The sequence below is a fragment of the Panthera uncia genome, chromosome A2, assembly GCF_023721935.1.
Source record: "Panthera uncia isolate 11264 chromosome A2, Puncia_PCG_1.0, whole genome shotgun sequence".
Lineage (NCBI taxonomy): Eukaryota > Metazoa > Chordata > Mammalia > Carnivora > Felidae > Panthera > Panthera uncia.
In genome coordinates, this window is record NC_064816.1 from 103,831,875 (window position 1) to 103,854,668 (window position 22,794).

The following is a 22,794-nucleotide window of genomic DNA, read 5'->3' on the forward strand; positions in this document are numbered from 1 at the left end:
CATTCTGGTACGTTAGCAAATCTGAGAATCTTCATAATTATTTGCCAAGTTGGTTTACAACTCCCCATTGGAAGTGGCAAGTAATTGATGAGTCCTATTTTTAGTGCCTTTCCTCTTGAGAGAATGAGAGAGAGGTAAAGGGCTTCCAGTCAAGAGTAAGCATAAATTACATGGCATCACTCAAGATTAATTCACAACATTTATAGTAGTTATATGATCTGTCATCATGTATTAGTACTCAGCAAGAGAAAACTGGGCTGGAAAATTAGCAAGGTTGAAGGCGAAGAATAAAGTGCCCCAGGTAACACACACAGGCCCTGGAAACACTACTTATCTGGAAAATTTGTAGCTTGAAAACATTTGCATTTCTAAAAAGAGAATCATTTATCATGATGGTGAGGGTAGCTAAGAGAGAAACGAGAATGGATACATTTGCATTTACTTCAAGAAAACTGAGTTTTCCCATGAAAATATCTTTTATCATTTTTGAATTTTTTATTCCCATTTTTAGGTCATTCCTATAAATTCATATATATATACACACACACACACATACACACACACACACACACACACACACACACACGACCCATGGGGAAAACAAACTAACTATTTGGACACACCAAAAACTTACTTAAAGATTTGTGAAACCTCTCTTTTCTTTGCCAGTCCATGAGGATATAACCTTTTTACTGAAGTCTTGAAGATGTAGAATATGAATATTCAGGATATTTATGCGATGAATTTAGCAATTTCAAGCCAGCAGAGGGCTCCCTGCTTTGACATGATCCTATATATGCAAAGTCCAGCACGAACTGCTGTTAAGGAACCAAAGCAGGGTTTAATGTTTGTTATGGGCTTAAAGTATTTGCTCTAACTGTGGTACATTAAGCAGTTTAAAAAGATGAATGAAGCAAAGCCAAGTCTCTGCTTCTGACGCTAGAGATATAATTTGTTAATTGTTTCATCATGCAAAATTTAATCTTGCTCTGGTTTACTAGTTTGAAAACCAAATGTGCTTCAATTTTGCATCATGAGTCCACATAGACACCTGCTGTCTGATTTTTCTAATAGATCTACATTTTTCTTGTTCACAGCTTAACTGACACATTTTAAAGATGAGACTAACGGACTGATCAGTGTCTTAATCCTGGAGATGAATATAGGCAAAGCTCAATGAAGAAGAACATTAATTGTTTTAGTGCATATAATTTTGATTACAGTAGTCCCCGTTCATATGCAAGGGATACATTCCAAGACTCCCAGTGGATGCCTGAACTGCAAACAGTACAAAGTCCTATATAGACACTATGTTTTGTCTTCTACATACATACTCATGATAAGGTTGAATTTATAAATTAGGCACAGTAAGAGATTAACAAGAGTAACATAAAATTGAACAATTATAACAATATACTATGACAGAAATTATGTGAATATGGTCTCTCTCTCAAAATATCTTACTGTACTGTACTTACCCTTCTTCTTCTTATGATGATGTGACAAGATAAAATGCCTACCTGATGAGATGAAGATCGGCAAATGACCTAAGCATTGTGATATAGCATTAGGCTACTAGTGACCTTCTGGCAGTACATCAGCTTCCAGACCCCAGTTGACTGCAGGTAACTGAAACCATGGAAAACGAAACTATGGATAAGCGTGAGCTGTTGTACTTAAATTGTAAGTTTAAATTGAAGGAATACTGGACGGAGGGAAGGAAAAAATTCCAACTACTTTCAACTTCTCCTGCCATTTTGAACTGTATCCGGCTACTTCATGTCAGTTCCTACATAAGAAACACTTGGCAGATTTTTACAGTCCCAATGAATAATGTACACACAACACTTAGGATAAATTTATTTAGAAATGTTTATTAACATTATTGTGACTATTTAAAATACAAGTATCTCCTACTTTTCAAAGTTTTGCATTAATGAAGCCACTTCACTTTTACAAAAAAACCTATATTAGTACCCATTTTCCCTAACCTGTAAGAAACATGAAGAGAATTTTTGCTTTCTATGAAAAAAGGTGAAAAGCAAAAATACACTCAGCGTTTGTTTCACAGTGAGCAGTTATAGAGACTGTGCACACCTCAAGCAGCAAGAGCTGCAGGGCCAGGCTCCTTCCCACGGAACCACACTCAGCATCTCAGCGTCAAGCTGCCATAGTTTTGAACTGTGTCTCTGAGCATCTGTGCTTTATTCTGAGTTATTTTGTTCATCCATTAGCAAGATATGTCTTACGGTATCAGAAAAACCTATGAGAGATGTTTCGGACTGTTGGGGGGGGTGGTCTGGGAATGCTTTAATGTTTTCCATATAAATTAATGGTAATTGCTTCTTCAATTTGTACCATTTTGACTGATGAAAGATTTCATAGGAAGGCTCTACTTTCAGGTGGCAGGGGAAACCCGAGACAGAGAATTAAAGGTTTCTGAAATTACAGGTTTGTGAAAGACCTGAGGTTTTGTTTTTTTTGTTTTTTTTGTTTTTTTTTTTGTAAAAGTGAACATTTCTTTCAGTTAGTAAAAATAGGTACTAATGGAGGTCTTTCATAATACGTAAAAGCAAAGCATAACGCAAGCTTTCAAAAAACAAAGGATGTCTGACTGCATACTCTTCAAATCGCCAAAACAAACTGACCAAACATATTAGACATATGTATTGATCTGTTGTATAAACAAATTCTGGTAAATTCTACTCATTTTCACTTCCATGATGTCTTTTTCTGTAATGTAGTTACTTAGGTTATGTGGTTTTCAAAGGTAAATATAGCCTTATGCAGACAACTAATGTAACACATGTTTATGACAACAAATATTGATATAAGCACAATTTTAGCATGCAGCAAAGAAAATGTTGTCAAAAAATGCAAATGAAATCTTCATTCTTTTTAAGTTTCCTCCCTTCCTTTTCTCATACTCTTTGACTCAGATGCTACAAGTGAATATAACATGACTGTATTTGATATCGCTTGTTTTCAAACCCATCAATAAAGGAAAGTAATTGCAGCACACTTTAATTTTAATAGAAAATAACATATGGAAAGCAAGCGAAAGTAGATAAGCATATTCACCTTTCATTAAAAAATGGTTCATATAATCATTATATAAGATAATTATATTTCCACAGACAGTCATAATATACTGTGGTTGTGGACTACTGATTAAAACAAGAGAATTGAGTACAAACTTATTTCCAAGGGCCGGAGGCAAGTTGTTTTATGCTTCTGACTCCCCAGAAAGCAATGCAGATGGAATAAAAAATCTGAAGAAATAAAACACAAAGAGGAAAAAGAATTAAAAGTGAATCAATACTTTTGTTCAACTGAGTTAAAATGTCTTTGAAGGGGAAAATGAACATCAGCATTTTAGACACTATAAATTAATCAAATTGAATCTAGCAGTTGTTCACTGATAGAATTTAGCCAACCCAACTTAAAACACATTACGTCGGAGAAAAGAATGGGAGTAAAACGCTTTGGTTTTTTGGCTTTTATTTTATTTTTATTTATTTATTTATTTATCTACTTATTTCACTTATTTATTTATTTTACATCCAAGTTAGTTAGTGTTTGCCTTTTATTTTTTATACTCTCAAATCTGGGTCATTTCTAGGGATGGGACTATGAAACTTAGATACTGAATGAAACAGAACTTTCTTCTGGCCTCTGGGCATTTTGCATGTGGAATGTACTGTATGAAATGATCTCATTGTTTATATAGTTTAAGAAGCATTTGGAAAAGGAGAAATAAAAACATTATAAAGAATCATTCCTCTCTGGGGTAATGTGATCTAACATGTTATGAACTTTACCCAACACGAATTAAATGTTAAACATCACTACTGATTTACCTTCTCACTCTGGTGATCTTACAGGTATGAAAAACTGTACTGCAAAATTCTCTTAAAGATTCATGCCATAACTAACTCATAATAAGCAGCCATCAGAGTTCATTGAGTTTACTTCTCTGCTTTCAAGTAATATCACACATTCCCAACAAATCACTCCAAATTAGCCAAAAATAACTTGATTTCTGATGATCCTAGCAATAAGGATTATATAGTCATTCAGTAAGAACTCATGGTTGCAGAATTTTTTATTATGTGTAATCTAAATGCCATAATGCCATAACACACATATCTTCTCTTCTCTTGATGTAAAATCCAAGCACTAGTCATGGTCTTTACACCATCAGAGATCTCCTAAGCTAACTTTTCCCTTTACTCTTACCTATACACTAACATTAAGCTACAAGGTTGCTTTATGATCTCCATTTTAGGTGTTATTTGTATGATGATAAAAAAAAAGAGTAAAGCCCAAACAAATGGGTTTATGCAAGAGTCTCTCCATATGTTTTTTTTTTTAATTGTGCAAAGCTCCTCTCCAAACTACTAAAATATGACCAGTTCTTCTCCCCAGGAAGAACCACTATTCCTGAAAGATCCAAAAAATATACAAAGGAGCAAATTTAAGTAATAAGATGCAGGCATGGGAAACATTCTGGGGTGATGGACTGGGGAGAAGCCAAGGCCATTAACTGAGGCCAGCCATCAATTCAAAGAAAATAGCTTGAATTGTGGTTATTATGCTGTGAAAGCCTGAATATGAAAACAACAACAACAACAACAACAACAACAACAACAACAACACCTTCCTAAACCATGGTATTAGATTCACGGCTAGGTTGTTCTGTTTCATATAGAAACTTTCATATGTTCTTTCTAGAGAACCATGATCCTTCACATTAGTCACTCTGCAGTTTTCTTCCAATACAGCATTCCTTTCAGCCTATAATATGCACAATATAAAAAAATATATATCAAAAATGAAATCTACAGTTATGTTGAAGCAGAAGTCAAGAATAATATTAACATTATGGAGTTGCTTCAGAAATCAAATACAATATATTTAGAGGTTGGTTTTGATTTTGTTTCTTTTGACTCTAATTCAAGAAAAATGACCTCATGGGATTTCTTGTGATGGTGCCAAGCAAAATAATATCAAGGTGAAGAGTATTTATGAAAGCCCTTTGTGCAATGAATTGAATTAGTCTATGAAGATGGGTAATGTTGACAGAGGGCTAGCTGTAAAGAGAACTTTCAAATGGGACAGAGATGAAAAATGCATAATATCAGTATAAACAGTTTAATTCAGATCCATAACATTTATGAACCCGAAATATATTTGGCAATAGAATTTTTTACTGGTTTTTCAGGGTGCCTGGGTAACTCAGTTGATTGAGCTTCCGACTCTTGATCTCCACTCATGTCATGATCTCAGGGTTGTGAGATCAAGCCCAGCATCAGGCTCCGTGCTGGGTGAAGAGCCTGTTTAAATTTTTCTCTCTCCCTCTGCCTCTCTCGCTCTCCCTCTCTCTGTCTCTCTCTCTCTCAAAAAAAGAAGTTTTTATTGGTTTTCAATTTAGTTTTTCGGGTCACAAGGATTCCAAGGGTGAAGGCTAGGGAGAAGGAAACCTCTAAACTATATGTAAAATTTTGCTGGTAAGTCATGATTCTCCTCTTCCCTACTCCCCACCCACTAGACTATCTATACTTCCATCTGGGATCCTAGAAATAGTAACAACTTCTGACCTAATGAGAGAATGAAAAAAAAGTTCAATTCAGTTCATGCCTTTGTTGTTAACCCATAACTTCCCAACTAAATCTTTCTGCTTTTGAAACTATAAATCAAGTCCTATTTCCTTAATGACCCATCCTTAACTAAAACACGAGGATTTTATCTTTTCCAATTATCTAAAATGCTTTCAGCTCCTTAAAAAAATGAGATATTTAACAATTTATAGTTTTGTTTTGTTTCTTTGGCAGGTTTTGGCCCCATTTATTATCTCTTCAAAACATGGGGTGAGGAACTGATGATGCATAGAAATCCAACTCAGATTCAGTATTAATGTGCAGTGAGACCCTTGATTAAACTAGCCATTGTCCTAGGTGCCTTATTAGATTATGATGTTTAAATCTCATCACAAACTTTGCCAGATTGGTACCCAATTTGCTCATGAGGCAATGGGAACCTAGAATTTATGTGGTTTAACAAGAAATTACAAAACTACTAAATATCAGAGCTGGGATATGGGTGTTTGTTTATATAGCATCTCTCAGAAAATCTAACTACACATCCTAGGATGTCAGTTCAGTGAATATGTACATCAGTAGTGAATTCTTTCCTCTTTTTTTGTAGTGATCTGTACTTGCCTAATGATTTTTGAGTCAGTAACTGCTAGGTTTCTGACACTTTTCACAATCAATGTTTTAAACATAAATTGGAGTTTTTATATATAATGAAAACCAGATTGACACAGAATCATAAAAATTAATACAATGAATGTGCCCTTCTCAAAATATGCATGACCTTGAAATAGTCACTCAATTGCATTAGAAAATAAGTAGGAAAAAAAAGATTTTCTCTTGTACTTTTTAATGTGTATGCATATGTATCCTAAATATATATTTAATATATAATTTTAGGCTGGAAAATTATTTAACATGGACTCAATAAACCAGTTGATGATTGGAGTCATGCCATTTTAATTTTCTCTTGTCCAAACTTTCTCTTGATTTTTCTATCAAGCTGTCCATTTTGGTTCTCCATAATTGATTAGATTAAATGTGTCCTTTGAAATGACTGTTGATTAACATATTTCTCAATCAAGTATTTATTCAAGGAAGACAGGAGAATTACTACTTAGGCTAGTATAAGATTAAATGGCAACCAAAGCCAGTTTTTTGCAACATACTTCTCTAATCACAGATCTGATGTTTCTGGATATGTACAAACTCAATGAACACTTATTTTATCCAAGTCCCAAGATTTTAACAGCTGGATTCAAAATATGAAACAGAGGAAGTTCACTCCTGGTGTCAAGCCCTCCTTGAGCTAACACATCATTAGTGGCCCTTGTCTTCAGGCTATTTCCTTGACTTCCCAGGGCCCTAGACTCCGATGCCTGAACTTTGGCCTGTACAGATGCTCTCCATGTTTCCTTCACTCTTTCCAAAAAAGTGCATCAATTGACAGGTGGCTAATCTGAACCACTAACCCATACTAAAACACCAGTGGGAACCGATGAGTTATTCTACTGCCCCTCCCCGTTATGTCTGTGTTTTAAGAGGCCTTATTAAAAATGGCTCTACTTATGAGAAAATCAGGCATCTAATCTTAAAGGAGACAGAATAGTATCAGAAGAGGTACTTGTGCGCATGTGACATCTCCTCAAACTGCTATCCCTCAAATTACACAGCTAGTGGATCGTTCTTACACCTATGTACATATCTGTCTCTGTTGGTTTGAATCCGCCTACCAAATGTATTAATAGATGACCTGAGGGGCGCCTGGGTGGCGCAGTCGGTTAAGCGTCCGACTTCAGCCAGGTCACGATCTCGCGGTCCGTGAGTTCGAGCCCCGCGTCAGGCTCTGGGCTGATGGCTCGGAGCCTGGAGCCTGTTTCCGATTCTGTGTCTCCCTCTCTCTCTGCCCCTCCCCCGTTCATGCTCTGTCTCTCTCTGTCCCAAAAATAAATAAAAAACGTTGAAAAAAAAAAAAAATAGATGACCTGAGAAGCAAATAAAATATCATCTTAGGTAGTGGACTATTTCCATTAGAACTAGCCAGCAACACCCCACACTTCTCAAAACATTGAACTCTCAGATAAATTGCAAAAAAAAGAGAAAGTTTTAAAGTACTTGAAAAATTACCCACAAGAGAAACAAAATCTCTGAGATAGCTGAAATTTACTTGGATTCTCAAACTTGTATCTATTGGTACAAATACTTAAATAGAATATGCTGAGAGATAACATCTCATTTAATTTTATGCTTATCCACAGTGGCAATGTAATTACGTATACAGAATCACTAGAGAATTGCACGAGCAAGTTAGAAAATCTAAGTCATTTTATAAATGATGGGTAAAGCTGCCTGATAAATTCTACCTTGACAAGGAAGAAACTTGAAATAGCATTTTTGTGATGAGTGATTACAAACTCACTTTTCGTAATTAAAAAAAATATATTACTCTTTATTTCACTGTGTACATTTTTGTGTACAACTTTTGTCTTGATTTCCTAAAATTCCCCTTGAATGGATATACCTATGTTTTATGTCTAAAAAATTATATCCTGCCTCTAAATGGAAGAATATATTTTTACCTAAAAATTATTTCTCTGACATTGATGAGGTTCATAAAATAACAATTCACTGACTATTTATTCACAACTATAACAATGAAAATAGCAACCATTTGTTTTAAGAGCAACACATTAAATATACAGAAGTTTTTACTAAATTATTTGGATAAAATAAAACTAATTCTTTGTTAAATATACTTTTTGACATAATATTTTGGTTTTTTAGAGAGGACCATTTTCTGCTCTACAGATAAACAGATAAGAACTTAAAACAGAGTTCAAACCTAAATTGCTTAAAAGTATCTCTATTTCCTATTAATGCAAGAGACAAAGAAATACAAACAAATCTAGACCAGAATTTGGAGCCAAATAGACTGAAAGTCCTGCTGAAATGAAAACATCAGAAAGATAATAGGTAATGATACATTTTTTTTCTTTGAATTTTTAAGGATACAGTTTGACAAATGCCAACTCTAGAGAAATTGGGAATTCCTGATTTAACTTCCAGTACATTCTATATATGACTAAAATACTAGGAGTCATGCACAGACAAATAAAGGCTTAAGAGAAATAATTTCCAACTATTTGCAACCATTACTTGGAAGTCTTGTGTTCTCTCTCTGACCCTATTCAAAGCATATACAATTACCACTATCTTTAATATGTGGTCTTATCGGATTTACTACTATCAAGATTTAAATCAAACATTATTGTTTTGCATTAGTTTTTAAATATGTATTAAAATTCTTAACTGAGGGAAAAACAATATAAAAAGAAAGTTTATATGAATGCACATGATAACAATGCCTTATTTAAAAAGAATATATATTTCCTTCAATCATTACATATATTCTGATATAAATTTTCAAACATAATATATTAAACATACCATGATCATGTTTTTATAAAAAAAATAAACTCAAAATAAACATTAGAACAGAAGTTTAAATAATTAAGCTGAATTCGAAAACCTTAAAAATCAGGCATTTTACTATTCAGTGGGGGCAAAGGACTCTAATTTCAGTGACAAAAAAGTACTAAGTTAATTTAGATAACAAATACAGAATCTTCATTTGTAACCATTTCTTCAGCTCCCCAGAGATGATTATCTCCTGTTGGGTATCACAATTTATTCACTATTCTAAGAGTCCACATAGCTCAAGAAAGTGTATATCCTTTTCAACAATACCCCTATGGAATATCTACTGTTCATGTATACCACATTTGAGCTATCATGATAACATGTGAAAACCACAAATATCAATAAGAACATTAGAGATCTCTTGGAGTTCTCCAAGACCTACCTACAATTCAGAGAATATACTTGAAGACAGTTATCATGAATTAGCTACTGTGTATGCAAACCCATCTGGTCAAAATTGTATAAACTTTAATTAGCATAAAGTGAAAATAGATGCTACATTTCTCAAAAACATCTGTGGATTTTTCATCTTTGAATTCTAAATTATGAATACAGTGTCTTTATAGATACAAGACTTTAAAATTTTTCAATATTACCAACCCTTGTTCTGAGGGTATTACCATCCAGTAATAGGGATTTTAAAATTGCCCTTGATTACTTATTACATTCTTGCTCTCCCTCATACACAATGATACATCCTCAATTTATGTTCATTTCCTGGAAAACTTATAAATATTTTAATATACATAGTCTAGATTTACAGCCTTCATTCTCAATTTTTTTTCCAGGTTAGTTTTTTTCCAGGTTAGTACTCCGCCCCCAGCTTCAGGTTTGTCAAAATGACAGGTAAAAGGAAATGTCAAGCTTACCACAATTAAAGCATGGAGAAAAATTAAAGAGACAACCAAAGTTGATTATATGATTTATATTCATAAAATGGTCAAAACGTGTCTTGTCAAAACTGAAACCTGACTTTATATTTTTCTAATCATCAAAATTCTTAATGAAGAAGGGTAAAAATTTTTTTATAACTTTTTAGTTTGAAATGCTGGATAAAAAGCAATATGGAGATACAGAGAGAAAGTTACAATAAGGTCAAATTAATAAAGAACCAAATATCAATTGTAAGAATGAATGTTAGGTTAAACGTTGACCACTCTTTCAGAAAAATATCTTAGCAAAGGCGTACATTATAAAAAGCATCTGTTTACACTCATAATCTTCTTCTTGTACTTACAATGGAGCCTCACATTCTTTACCTTTTTAGGTGTGAGAATGAAAAAAATATCAGAGCAGTGAAAAATTCTAAGGATAGTCTATTTTAGTTTTTATGAAGTTGGGAATAAAACAAGAGTAGGAAAAATAAGTCACTCGATGAACATTACCTAATCTGACCTGAGACATTCTTATATATTAAAACTAGTAATGGACAACGCATTAAAAATAACCTGATGCTGGGGCACCTGGGTGGCTCAGTTGGTTAAGGGTTTGACTCTTAATTTCGGCTCAGGTCATGATCTCACAGTTCATGGGTTAAATCCCTGTGTCAGTCTCTGTGCTGATGGTGTGGAACCTGCTTGGGATTCTCTCTCTCTCTCTCTCTCTCTCTCTCTCCCTCAGCCCCTCACCTGCTTGCTCTTTCTCTCGCAAAAATAAATAAACTTTAAAAAAGTTTAAAAAATAGCCTGATTCCCTGCCCTGAAAACTGTTACTGTAATTTTTTTTAAAAAAGAAGATAGTTCAGGGAATTTAAAAATTCTTTTTTTAACTTCATATTTCTGAAAATAAGTTCCGGTTACAACTAAAACCACATTTCATTTAATTTTCCTGAGTATGCCTAACATCGGCACAAAATTATTTGGTTCATATACAGCATGTTTGAAACTGAAGATTTTTAAAAAATATTTAAAAAATATTTATTTATTTTTGAGAGAGAGAGAGAGAGAGACAGAGTGTGAACGGGGGAGGGGCAGAGAGAGAGAAGGAGACAGAATCCGAAGCAGGCTCCAGACTCTGAGCTGTCAGCACACAGCTGGATGCAGAGCTTGATCTCACAAACCTTGAGATCATGACCTGAGCCGGAGTCAGTCACTTAACCAACTGAGCCACCCAGGCGCCCCAAAACTGAGGATATTTTAATAAAATGTTGCTGGATTAATCATGGTCCTTAAGTATCCTAACAGAACTCTTTGTAATGGGGAAAAACATGACACTTAATCTAAAATTCAAAGTACTACACCTTTCTAATTCCCTTTTATTTCTGACTCCTGAAATTTAAGGCATTTACATTCTAAAATCAAAACTCTGTTTTAACAAAAATTATCAAGACAACCATTCAAGTCTAGCTTACCAAAATGTAATTTTCATGGTGAATGAGGGGTGGTTTGTTTGCCAAATAATAACCAATATTCACCTTGCTATTTACCTACCTAGTTTACCTACCTATTTACCTTGCCAAATAATCTCATCACAACAGCAGATTGATTTTCAGTGTAGTGTACATAACAAAGGCCAGCTCCTGGCATCTCCCAGACATCAGTCAGAGCCTACGTTTTCTCCCATGGAGGCAAATTTTAATACTTGGTGTACAAAAATTTATATATGAAAGACCATATGCTCGCAAATGCAGAATACCATCCAACACTGCTAGTCCAGGACTTCCAGTGTGCTGTTAAAAGAAATTCTTTGTACTTGCCCACTATCTAGGAAACAAAGGAAGTCTCTTAACAAATGAGTTTATTTTTAGGAAAAAAATGCCATGTTTACAGAAATAATAGTGATGTCTGGTTTTTAAAACACAACAGTATACCTTGGAAGGATGTGTTTTGAAAAGATCTCTTTGTATTGTTTTTGCTTGTGTCAAAGGGATGATTAGAGCCCCAGTAAATGGGAACCTTCCAGAGTAGGCTAAATAGAAGGCCAACATCCCACATATGGCTTGCAGCTTGGGGGATTTCTCTCAAAGTTCTGCCAGAGATGGGACTGCCCAAATGGTTTCTCGCGTAAGTCCTAAGTCATAAACTGCATCCTACTAGGCCAGCCATGCCAGAACTGGACCCAAGGGTATACAGAGTCTTGGCTGATGGCAAACAATGACTACTTCCTAAGGAAGCCACAGCTGCCTTCCTGAGAGACACCCCAGATGCCTGAATTTTCCCTTACTTTCCATTTCTGACTACCTGTTCTGGCAAAAGTTCCAACAAAGAGGGAGGCAGGCAGCAGGCATCCAGCTGTTTTCAATATGCCTTGGCAATGTAGGTACTGATTACATAAACACTACAAACATTCAAAGAGCATATTTTCTAGCTTTTAAGCTATAAAAAAGGTGTGAGCCTGTACCAACACCTTGTATCTCCTCTTCTCCAAATAATGATAATGCTGACCAGGGTGATAACTACAATAATGACCAATACTGATGATGATGATAATTAGAGCTTTAATTATGAAAGCCAAGATTATTAAAGGAGACATGATATCTTGAACTGCTGGGAAAGAGCTCAAATTATACAAGAATTGGAAAGATGTGAAATTTCCACATTTCATGGGCAAGAATATATTTTTTTCCCTTAGGAAACAATGAGGTCAAAGTATGTAATTGATTCACTTGATGTCTTAGTTTTCCCACAAGTCAGGAAAAAAACAATCAGCTGTTACATCATCCATTTGCATTATAGCACATTTTTCTTTTCATTCACATATATTTAAAAATATTATTTTAAACTCTTAATATACAAGTTGAACTTTGAACAACACAGTTTGGAACTGCACTCAGCCACTTGAGTGCAGTTTTTTTTTCCATAAACACAGTGCAGCACCGTAAATGTATTTTTCTTACTTATGATTTGCCTAATCATACTTTCTTTTCCATAGGTTCCTTTATTGTAAAAATACAGCATATAATAATATTACATACAACATATGTCTTGATCAACTGTTTATGTTATCAGTAAGGCTTCTGGTCAACTGTAGGCTATTAGTGGTTAAGTTTGGGGCAGTCAAAAGTTATATGAAGATTTTCAACTGCATGGGTGGTTGGTGCTTCTAACCTCCACATTATTCAATGGTCAATTTTATGGGGCGCCTGGATGGCGCAGTCGGTTGGGCGTCCGACTTCAGCCAGGTCACGATCTGGCGCAGTCGGTTGGGCGTCCGACTTCAGCCAGGTCACGATCTCGCGGTCCGTGGGTTCGAGCCCCGCGTCGGGCTCTGGGCTGATGGCTCGGAGCCTGGAGCCTGTTTCCGATTCTGTGTCTCCCTCTCTCTCTGCCCCTCCCCCGTTCATGCTCTGTCTCTCTCTGTCCCAAAAATAAATAAAAAACGTTGAAAAAAAATTTTTTTTTAAAAAAATAAAAAAAATGGTCAATTTTATGTAAAACATACAAGAAATTACATTAATAAAATATTGCAAAAGGTCTTCTGTTTATATTAAGATCAGGTTCAGAAACCTAGTCAAACTGGAAGAACTCTGGAAAAAGAATGAGAGGATCAGATTGTCCCAAGTCAACACAAATTCTTTTGCCTCCAGAGGTTACTCAGAATTTCAGTTTCTGCCTCTATAAAATACGGATAATAGCTTCATAATTTTCACAACTTTATCATAAATATTCACTATTTTTTTAAATATAAAGTTCTATGAAGATATAGGATAGACAATTAAAGTGTGCTATTTTTCTTGCTAAAAAGATTCAGTAAACTAAAGGTGACAACAGAGAGTGACAGATAAGGAGATATAAATGATAGGTAGAGTTTGAAACATGACAGTTTTCAATAATGCCAGCTTTCTCAGATGGATGGTCCTAAGTTATAAAGATGCTTTTAAAACTGTGAATACATAATTATTGTTGGGAAAATATAATTATCTTACAAAGTAGAGTAAGAATTTAGTGGGTAAGTACAATTATAGATTGATCATTGTTTGAAGTATTTCTATTCTGTTGTGAAACATGGAGTTCAATGTTCTTGATGAGTTTTTATGATGCCAGCCTTCAAATACATCTTTCTGTGACTTAAAATACTTTTAATTTTAATTCCTTTTTATGACAAAAAATATAGACTAAATAATAGTTTCTAATGATCCTCATTCCCACTTCTGTCACCAAAATACTGTTTTGATCCTTCATATTTAATTACATTTCCTACTCATATCTACTTTTTTTAAATATTTGTATTTGGTAGAGAGAACAAGCATGTACACGTGCACAAGTTGGGGAGTGGCAGAGAGACATGGAGACAGAATCGAAACCAGGCTCCAGGCTCTGAGCTGTCAGCATAGAGCCTGATGTGGGTCTTGAACCCACAAGCTATGACATCATGACCTGAGCCAAAGTTGGACACTCAACCGACTGGGCCACCCAGGTGCCCAATTTCCTACTCATATCTAAAATTATGTTAAAAATAATTGTTTTATATACTTGTTTAATAATACACAGATATTATTCCAGGGGGATGCTGAGCAATATAATGGAAATAGTCTTCCATGAAAATTCTACAATAGACACAATTTTTTAGTAGTAGTATTTCTTGAAATACTCTTTGACAAATAAATATATATATATGTGTGTATATATATATATGTGTGTGTGTATATATATATATATATATATATATATATATATATTAAGCAAAACTGAGTCAAGACAATCCTAAGTGGAACTAAGCTGATGGCATGATAACTTTTTTTGACTAAGACTGACAATATAATGTAAAGGAAGGGGCCAAATTTAAAGGACATAATGGAGGAAGAATAGTAAAATGCCAGCAAGGAATTACTGTTCTATACCTTTGCTTTATTGTAAAGCATCCTGCTAGACAATCAAAACAATTGAAAAGCCTTCAAAATTTTCAGTATAGATTCAATTTAGTAAAATCTAGTATCTTAAAGTCACAACCACTAAAATAATAGTCTTTAAAAATAAATACCCATATTATTCTATTCATTATTTATTTAGTGCTAGGTATGGCACCCATAAGAAAAAATAGCATGGGACCTACCTCAAAGGCAAACACAAGCACAAAAAATTGCATCGAGCCAGTCCCCATTAGGTTGTACTCATTATACACATATATATCACACTCTTGTTTCACGTCAGGCAGTCCACTGCTGACAGAACTCACTGGTAAGCAATATAGCCCCTGAATCCACACTTAGATCTATACAGTTTTTCGTGAAGTATCTATTAAGGACTGGTTTTTTTTTTTTTAATTTTTTTTTTTTTTTTTTTTTTTTTTTTTTTTTTTTTTTTGAGACAGAGACAGAGCATGAACGGGGGAGGGTCAGAGAGAGGGAGACACAGAATCTGAAACAGGCTCCAGGCTCTGAGCTGTCAGCACAGAGCCTGACGTAGGGCTCGAACTCACGGACGGTGAGATCATGACCTGAGCTGAAGTCGGCCGCTTAACCGACTGAGCCACCCAGACGCCCCAAGGACTGGTATTTTTGTATGTATCTTATTTTTAAATCTTCAGGTAAAATTATCTTCACAATGTTGTGGTTAAATATAAAAAATGTTTGGGGCGCCTGGGTGGCTCAGTCAGTTAAGGGTTGGACTTCCCCTCAGGTCATGATCTCGTAGTCCGTGAGTTCAAGCCCCACGTCGGTCTCTGTGCTGACAGCTCAGAACCTGAAGCTTGCTTCAGATTCTGTTTCCCTCTCTTTTTGATCCTCCCTGGCTCACACTCTGTCTCTCTCACTCTCAAAAATGAATAAATGTTAAAAAAAATTTTAAATAAAATAAATGTTTTACTAAAATGAGGTCAATCACAGAGATATGTTAAATTTCCCACTGACTTAGCTTATTTGTAAAATGATTATTTGCCATAGCTACCTTATAGGATTCTTATATGAATAAGAGATAAATCATCTTCATTCAGCAGATAGAGTGTTTCCTCAAGTACTCATAACTCAGTGTTTTGAAGTTGTATGTTTGAATACAAAAGAAGTGGCTTTCAATGATAATTCCATCTTGAGGAAGTTATTTAGTGCTGCTATATCTCAGTACGTTTACCTGAAAAATATGGATTATCTTACAAGGTAGCTGAAATAATTAAATGAAAGAATGGACATAAAAACTTGGGGTTTCATATATGCAAGTGCTCAACAAATATCAGTAGTTTAAGTTGATGCTATTTTGTTATTATTGCTACTACTGATATTAGGTCAATTTCTACAGCAATGTTTTCTAAAATTTACTATGAAAATATTACAGTTCTTCCCCCCATTTCATTTAGCCTTTAAATTTTTCAATTATTATTTGTGTATTATAAGCTTCATAAAAAAGACATTTCTTTTAAAAGAAGGATGAGATAAAGCAACTGTAAATAGAAATTCTAATTTTTACTTCTTTCATCCCATTGTATCCTCATCTATCACTTTTGAAAATCACAATCACGGGAAAAAGAAGCATTCAAAATTCCAAATCAGTGTCCTGGAAAAAACACTGAGAAACTTTAAACCTGATTTCTTGTCCCTTTTGTCATGAAATGATCAAATACTTCATATTCTCTGGATGTTAGCTTCGTTTTCTGTCTAATTAGGGTGGAAATAGAAAATTTGTAAGGTCTATTCTGTTCTATTATCTGAAAAAAATAACAGAATTGGCCAACACAATATTGTAATGCGAGAAAGGTCTGAGGATAGCTCCCAAAATAATTAAGTTTTTAATAAAAAGTATACATCAGAAATACTTCTTCATCTTGCCCTAATTACTAGCACCATAAGGTAATTGAAATAACAGAGGGGATGACAAGCGAAAAGCCTTAAAAATATCAGTTTTCTAGAGAACCAATTAATGGTTCCAGAGGGAAGGGGCAAAATGGGTGAAGGGAGTGGGAGAAACAGGCATCTGGTAATTGAATGAGTAAGTCATGAGGATAAAAGGCACAGGATAGGGAATACAGTGAATGATATTGTAATAGTGTTGCATGGTGACAGATGGTAGGTACACTTGTGGTGAGCACGGCACAGAGATGTTGAATATCTATGTCTTGTACCTGAAACTAATGTAACATTGTGTGCTGACCCTACTCAAATAATAAAATAAAATAAAATAAAATAAAATAGCCACTCCCCCCACCAAATTATTTTCCACACATGTGAAATATATGTAAATACTGGCAAAGGATGGCAGAGATGGATCCCAAAACATCCATTTCTCGAAATCAAAATCCCTTATCTTCACCTTGGCCATAATCTGTTCTCCCAGCACTCTGACACATGAAAGTTTTAATGTTAATACACATTAGGTTCATCTTTGAAAAATAACTTAGTGGACATCACCAAAGTGTAAATTGGCAAATCAGGATTATTGGTAAATCTTGATGGGTTTTAAGAGCAAAAGAAATTTCAGAGGCAAAATACTTGGCCTGTTTTCATTTATAGTTCAAGAAATACAACTATATCTCAGTAAGTCTGGGGTTGGGGGAAGAAATACAGTTTGGCCACTACTCTATTGTCTAGATCGAGTTATAAAACAAAAACTTCAAAACTGTTAGTTTTTATCTAGTCCAAAATTAATTGTTGATTATTTCTCTCTTCATTGAGAGAGAATGAGGATAGAGGGAAGATCCTTAAAAACAATTATTATATGATAAAAATTAAGGGTGAAGCTTGTAACCAATATCAAATATTGGATAAGGGGAAAATTACACTTTATTACAGTATGAGTTTTCAGAAAATATTTTTGTATCTACAATATGTTTATAATTATGTCAAAAGATATATTTTATGGATTCTGGAGAAATATGTTACTAATTCTCATAAATAAGGGCAAATAGAACCTCCCTGGTTAGCTTCTGAAGTTAGCACATGCCTCAAAAGTTGTCCAGAGTTAAAATTACTCTAGGAAATCCCTTAAATAACCTCTGTAGTATAATACACATGGTTTTGTGTATACAATCCCTTAATGGTAATTCTTTCACACACTCACGTTTGAGAACTATTTTGCCAGACTGAAGAAATTAACAAAGGAAAGTCTCTAGGTAGACGTCTGATAATTTAAACCAATCTTGCCCTTTGATTAAATGGCAAAACTTAGTGAAGAAAGAAAGAAAGAAAGAAAAAAGAATAGAAGAAAAGAAGGAAGAAAGGGAAAGAAAGAAAGGAAGAAAGGGAGGGAGAGAGAGATGATGATGATGTCTAAATTGTTTCTGGTTATTTGTAAGTTTACCTTCTTTAATTGAAAATTTTTTTTTTAATTTTTACTTATTTTTGAGAGTGAGAAAGAGAGAGAGAGAGAGGGAGAGTGCACGGGTGCACGCACACACGTGGGGGAGGGGCAGAGAGCGAGGAAGACACAGAATACCAAGCAGGCTCCAGGCTCTGAGCTGTCAGCACAGAGCCTGATGCGTGGGAGGGAGGGGGGGGGGTCAAAGTCACTGACTACGATATCAAAACCTGAGCCAAAGTCCTATGCTTATGAGGAAGTCACCCAGGGGCCCCTTACATCCTTTAATTTTTAATGTTGAGCCTTTATCACTCTAGTACATGTTAAATGGATGTGTTTGCTTTTGTGAGGATCAAATAAGACAGCAGAGTATATCTTGGAGTTGGCAGTAAATTCCACATTCTAAAACCAGCTTGGATGTACATATGACATCACTTCACTTTACGTTAATATACAGGAGAATATTTAGTTTGGTTTTCTGACATAAAAATTTTGCTTTAACATGTTTTAACTATCCTCAACTTTTTGTGTCCTTTGCTATTTCTAACTATATCTTTGACAGCAATGATCCTATAAAACCTCCAAAGGCCCCAGTTTTACTTCAAACTTTCAAATGAATAAATCCAGTATAAATTCTGTCACAACAAATGAGATGTACCAAGTACTAAGTTTTTCTGTTATAATTAAACTGTATTTTGATTTCAACACTACTTTTTCTCTTGACCTAATTCTGACCCTCTGTAATGAACTAGTTCACCAGAGTTTTTAGTACTGGGATTCCTTTTGTTATGAAGTAGAAGTTTTACAGAGAAACTTTACAAAATCCTAGGATATGATGACTGTTGTGACCTTGAAAATTTCACCAGGATGAATATGAATATTGGCTAAATTGCTTTGTAATTGACTAAGTTTCTCTATGCTCTTATCAGAAGAAAGCACACATATTTAGAAATGTTATTTTTCTTTGTTTTGCTTCTTTTTTTTTTTTCCTTTTTCTCTTGCTTTACTTTTTTTTTCTTTGCTGTGGTGAAGTGAGTTACAAGCTCCCACAAGACCTGAAGACTCAACACAGCTTGGGTTGTGGACCGGATTTCTCCCACATGAGTTTGGTGGCCGGGTCAGTCAGGATGATATTAGTATATTTAATTTTCAAAACACACACAGTGGAACAGATGTGTTTTATAGGGACTGAAAAATGAAGTTCAGAAGTGAGGGGGTCTGGGTAATGTTCTGGTACAATATGGTTAGAGATCACTGTATGAAACTAATTCCTGCTGATAATCATAACTTGTCTCTGTGAAAACTAGTTTACAATATTTGTGTATAGCACTATGGAGAATATCAAAGCTACCAAGATTTGAAACAGTGCAGCAGGAGCTCCAGAACTTTATGTAAATTAACCCCACAACATGGAACACATTAACTTGAGGGTTGCAGGAATTTGGACCTCAGAATGCCTAGGATGTGGGTTTAATTGAAATGCAGTATTATGACAATCAGTTTTTCTCTGGAGACAGAATTTTTTAAGGTGCATGCAAATGTATAATTGAGCATTGACATATTACATCATAGTGATATGTTTTAAACAACCCATATCTGCTTCACAATATTTATTTCACTGAAATACCACTGGATATTTAAAGATTCCTCCTTTAGAGTCCAGCCATCTGAATAAATGAACAGTACACTGAGGTGAGCCAGTCAACTCTCAGATGGGGCCAGGCCTCAAAGGCTCACACATACACAAAGCACTTCTTCTGGAAAAAATGTTTCTGAGTTTTCAACATAAATCAGGGTCAACACATAATACGATCATACTCTAGTATATTTAAAAGCTGGAAAACAGTCTAACTAGGACGGTGATGCTTCCAACAAGCCCTCAGGCCAAATAGCAATCAGAAAGAGAATTTATGGCTTTGTGATCAAACCCCAACTCTGTTCAAGTCCATGAAGGGCTTGCCTGCTCTCCTGAGGAAATTTTAAATGGGAGTTAGAAAACTATACTTTCTCTGTGATGACTTATAGGATTTCTTTTTTCTTTTTCTTTTTTCTTTCCCTTTCCCTTTCCTTTTTAACTGTAGCCACGAATGAACATACTTGTGAGTAATTCTAAATTTCAGAAGCCTTGACATTAACACCATAACAATTATACATTTATGGTGAAAGAATAAGCCAAATCTTTGGAATGAAATTCTATATGCATCACTTATAAATAGTAGCAATAATAAGATTAAACAATAATAATAAATTTTCTTAATGGTAAAAAAAAGTTACAATATAAAAAAATGGTCAAATTGCATATTGAATTCAGAATATGCCAGATAAAATCAAGTATATTATTGTTTAGGCCATTTTTTACATAAAATATAAAACATAAAACTAAGAATTGCTTATTACACCACAGAGTTGGAAATGTCAGGATCAACAGATCAACATATATCGGCTGACCATACATCATGATTCTATATATGTGTAAGAACAAAGTGATAAAAAATAATATAAGATAATAATATACAGAGAAGATAGAATGTAATACACAAGGGATTGGGACTTTCTGCAGAGTGACGTATTACACAGATACAGAACTCTCTTCAACGAATACAACGGAATTCTGGATAAATATACCATTTAGAAAGTTAACATGTAGCTTACCTCAAAAGAAAGAAAGAGAAGATTAAATGTTAAGAGAAAAGAACAGAAAAGGGAGGGAATACAAGGCCAGAGGTAGAATGAAGGCATGAAATGTGGCCTTCAATCTGGGGGCTGTGAGCTGGAAATGATAATCTTCTAAATGATGCCCAATCCATGAAAAGGTACTAGAAAAAATAAGTAATAGCCCAGAGAAGTGGCAAGGAAGATTTAATCCTATGCTAGAGGATTAAGGATCTATGCTTATATAAACTTAGATTATATATGCTTATATATATATATCCTTATATAAGGATCTCACCTCTATTCTAGAGGTGAAGGAAAATAAAAGTGCTCTGTAAGAAATTGAAAAGCCAAAATTGTTCTACAAGTGAATGTGGTTCAAATAAATATCCAAAGAAGAGAACTTAACATAAATAACATGAAATTGCTGAGCCCCCCAAATAAAGACATGTTGACTACCATAGAGATGCTTTCAAATGCCAAAGCACCTGAGAAGCCCAGGGATATAACAATCTTCACTGATAAAGGGTTCCTAGTAAAAGTTTAAATGTGTGTGTGTGCGTGTGCACACGCGCGCGCGCACACACACACACACACACACTTCAAAAAAAAATTCTGAGGGAGATTTTAACATATTCAGCAAATGGAAAATCTATATCACAAATGTAAGAAGTAATAGAGGAACTGAAAAAAATAGCATAAATAATTTTTAAAAAGTTAAAGAATTAAAAAAAATAATAGAAATAATAAGGAAAAGCAAGGGACTAAAAAATACATACATTTACAAATAAGGCAAATAAAAACATCTTAAAACAAACATAGCTATTGAATTTAAAAATCTAACGAAGCTGGTAAAAAATGATTACATAGAGAAGAAAATAAAATTAGGAAACTGGAGGATGGAAATGCCATAGACAGAGTTATGGAAACAAAATATGAAAAAGAGTTGGTGTCACGGAAATCTAACATGTAGAATTGGAGTTAAGGAAGAGGAAATAAAAAGAATGGTGAGGAGGTGACACTAGAAGTGGTAATGGATGATAATATTTCAGGAGAGAAGGAAAAATAGAAGCCATTGCATCCCTCAACTGAGAAACCACAATGAAGCCCATGAAAGGTAAAGAGAAACAAAGAAACAAACTATACCATTTTAGTGAAACTGCACAAGACTAATGGCAACAACAAAAATCTTAATGGGAACCAGAAACAAAGATATATTAGGTTAAGAGGAAAAATATAAATATATCAGACTTTTGGTCAAACAGTAAAGAACTATTTTCAAATCTCAGCAAATCTCTAAATATTGGCTGTCAACCAATAGCCCTATGCCAGCTAACCTGTCACTTAATATTGAAAGTAAAGTGATGGGTAAAGCTCTCAGCTGAGAGCTTTCCCCCTAAGATCAGGAAAAAGACAGGGATGTCCTCTCTTGCCACTGTTATTCAACATAGTATTGGAAGTCTTAGCCTCAGCAATCAGACAACACAAAGAAATAAAAGGCATCCAAATCATCCAGGAGGAGGTCAAACTTTCATTCTTCGCACATGACATGATACTCTATATGGAAAACCCAAAAGAATCCACCTAAAAACTGCTAGAACTGATCCATGAATTCAGCAAAGTGGCAGGTTATAAAATCAATGTATAGAAATTGGTTGCATTCCTATACACCAACAATGAAGCAACAGAAAGAGAAATCAAGGAATTGATCCCATTTACAACTGCACCAAAACCCATAAAATACCAAGGAATAAATCTAACCAAAGAGGTGAAAAATCTATATACACTGAAAACTATAGAAAGCTTATGAAAGAAACTGAAGAAGACACACACACACACACACACACACACACACACACACAAAAGGAAAAATATTCCAGGCTCCTGGAAAGGAAGAAGAAATGTTG

At 34.6% G+C, this 22,794-nt stretch overlaps 1 protein-coding gene across 1 annotated transcript in view; it reads right to left on the reverse strand.

Moving 5' to 3' along the window:
* Positions 1 to 1,858: 1,858 nt before the first annotated feature.
* AGMO (alkylglycerol monooxygenase) overlaps positions 1,859 to 22,794 on the reverse strand; it is a 330,629-nt gene continuing 309,693 nt past the window's right edge. The window contains exon 14 of the mRNA XM_049642280.1: positions 1,859 to 3,272. Coding sequence (XP_049498237.1) covers positions 3,198 to 3,272 — 75 coding nt within the window. The 3' untranslated portion in view covers positions 1,859 to 3,197. The remainder of the gene's footprint in view (positions 3,273 to 22,794) is intronic.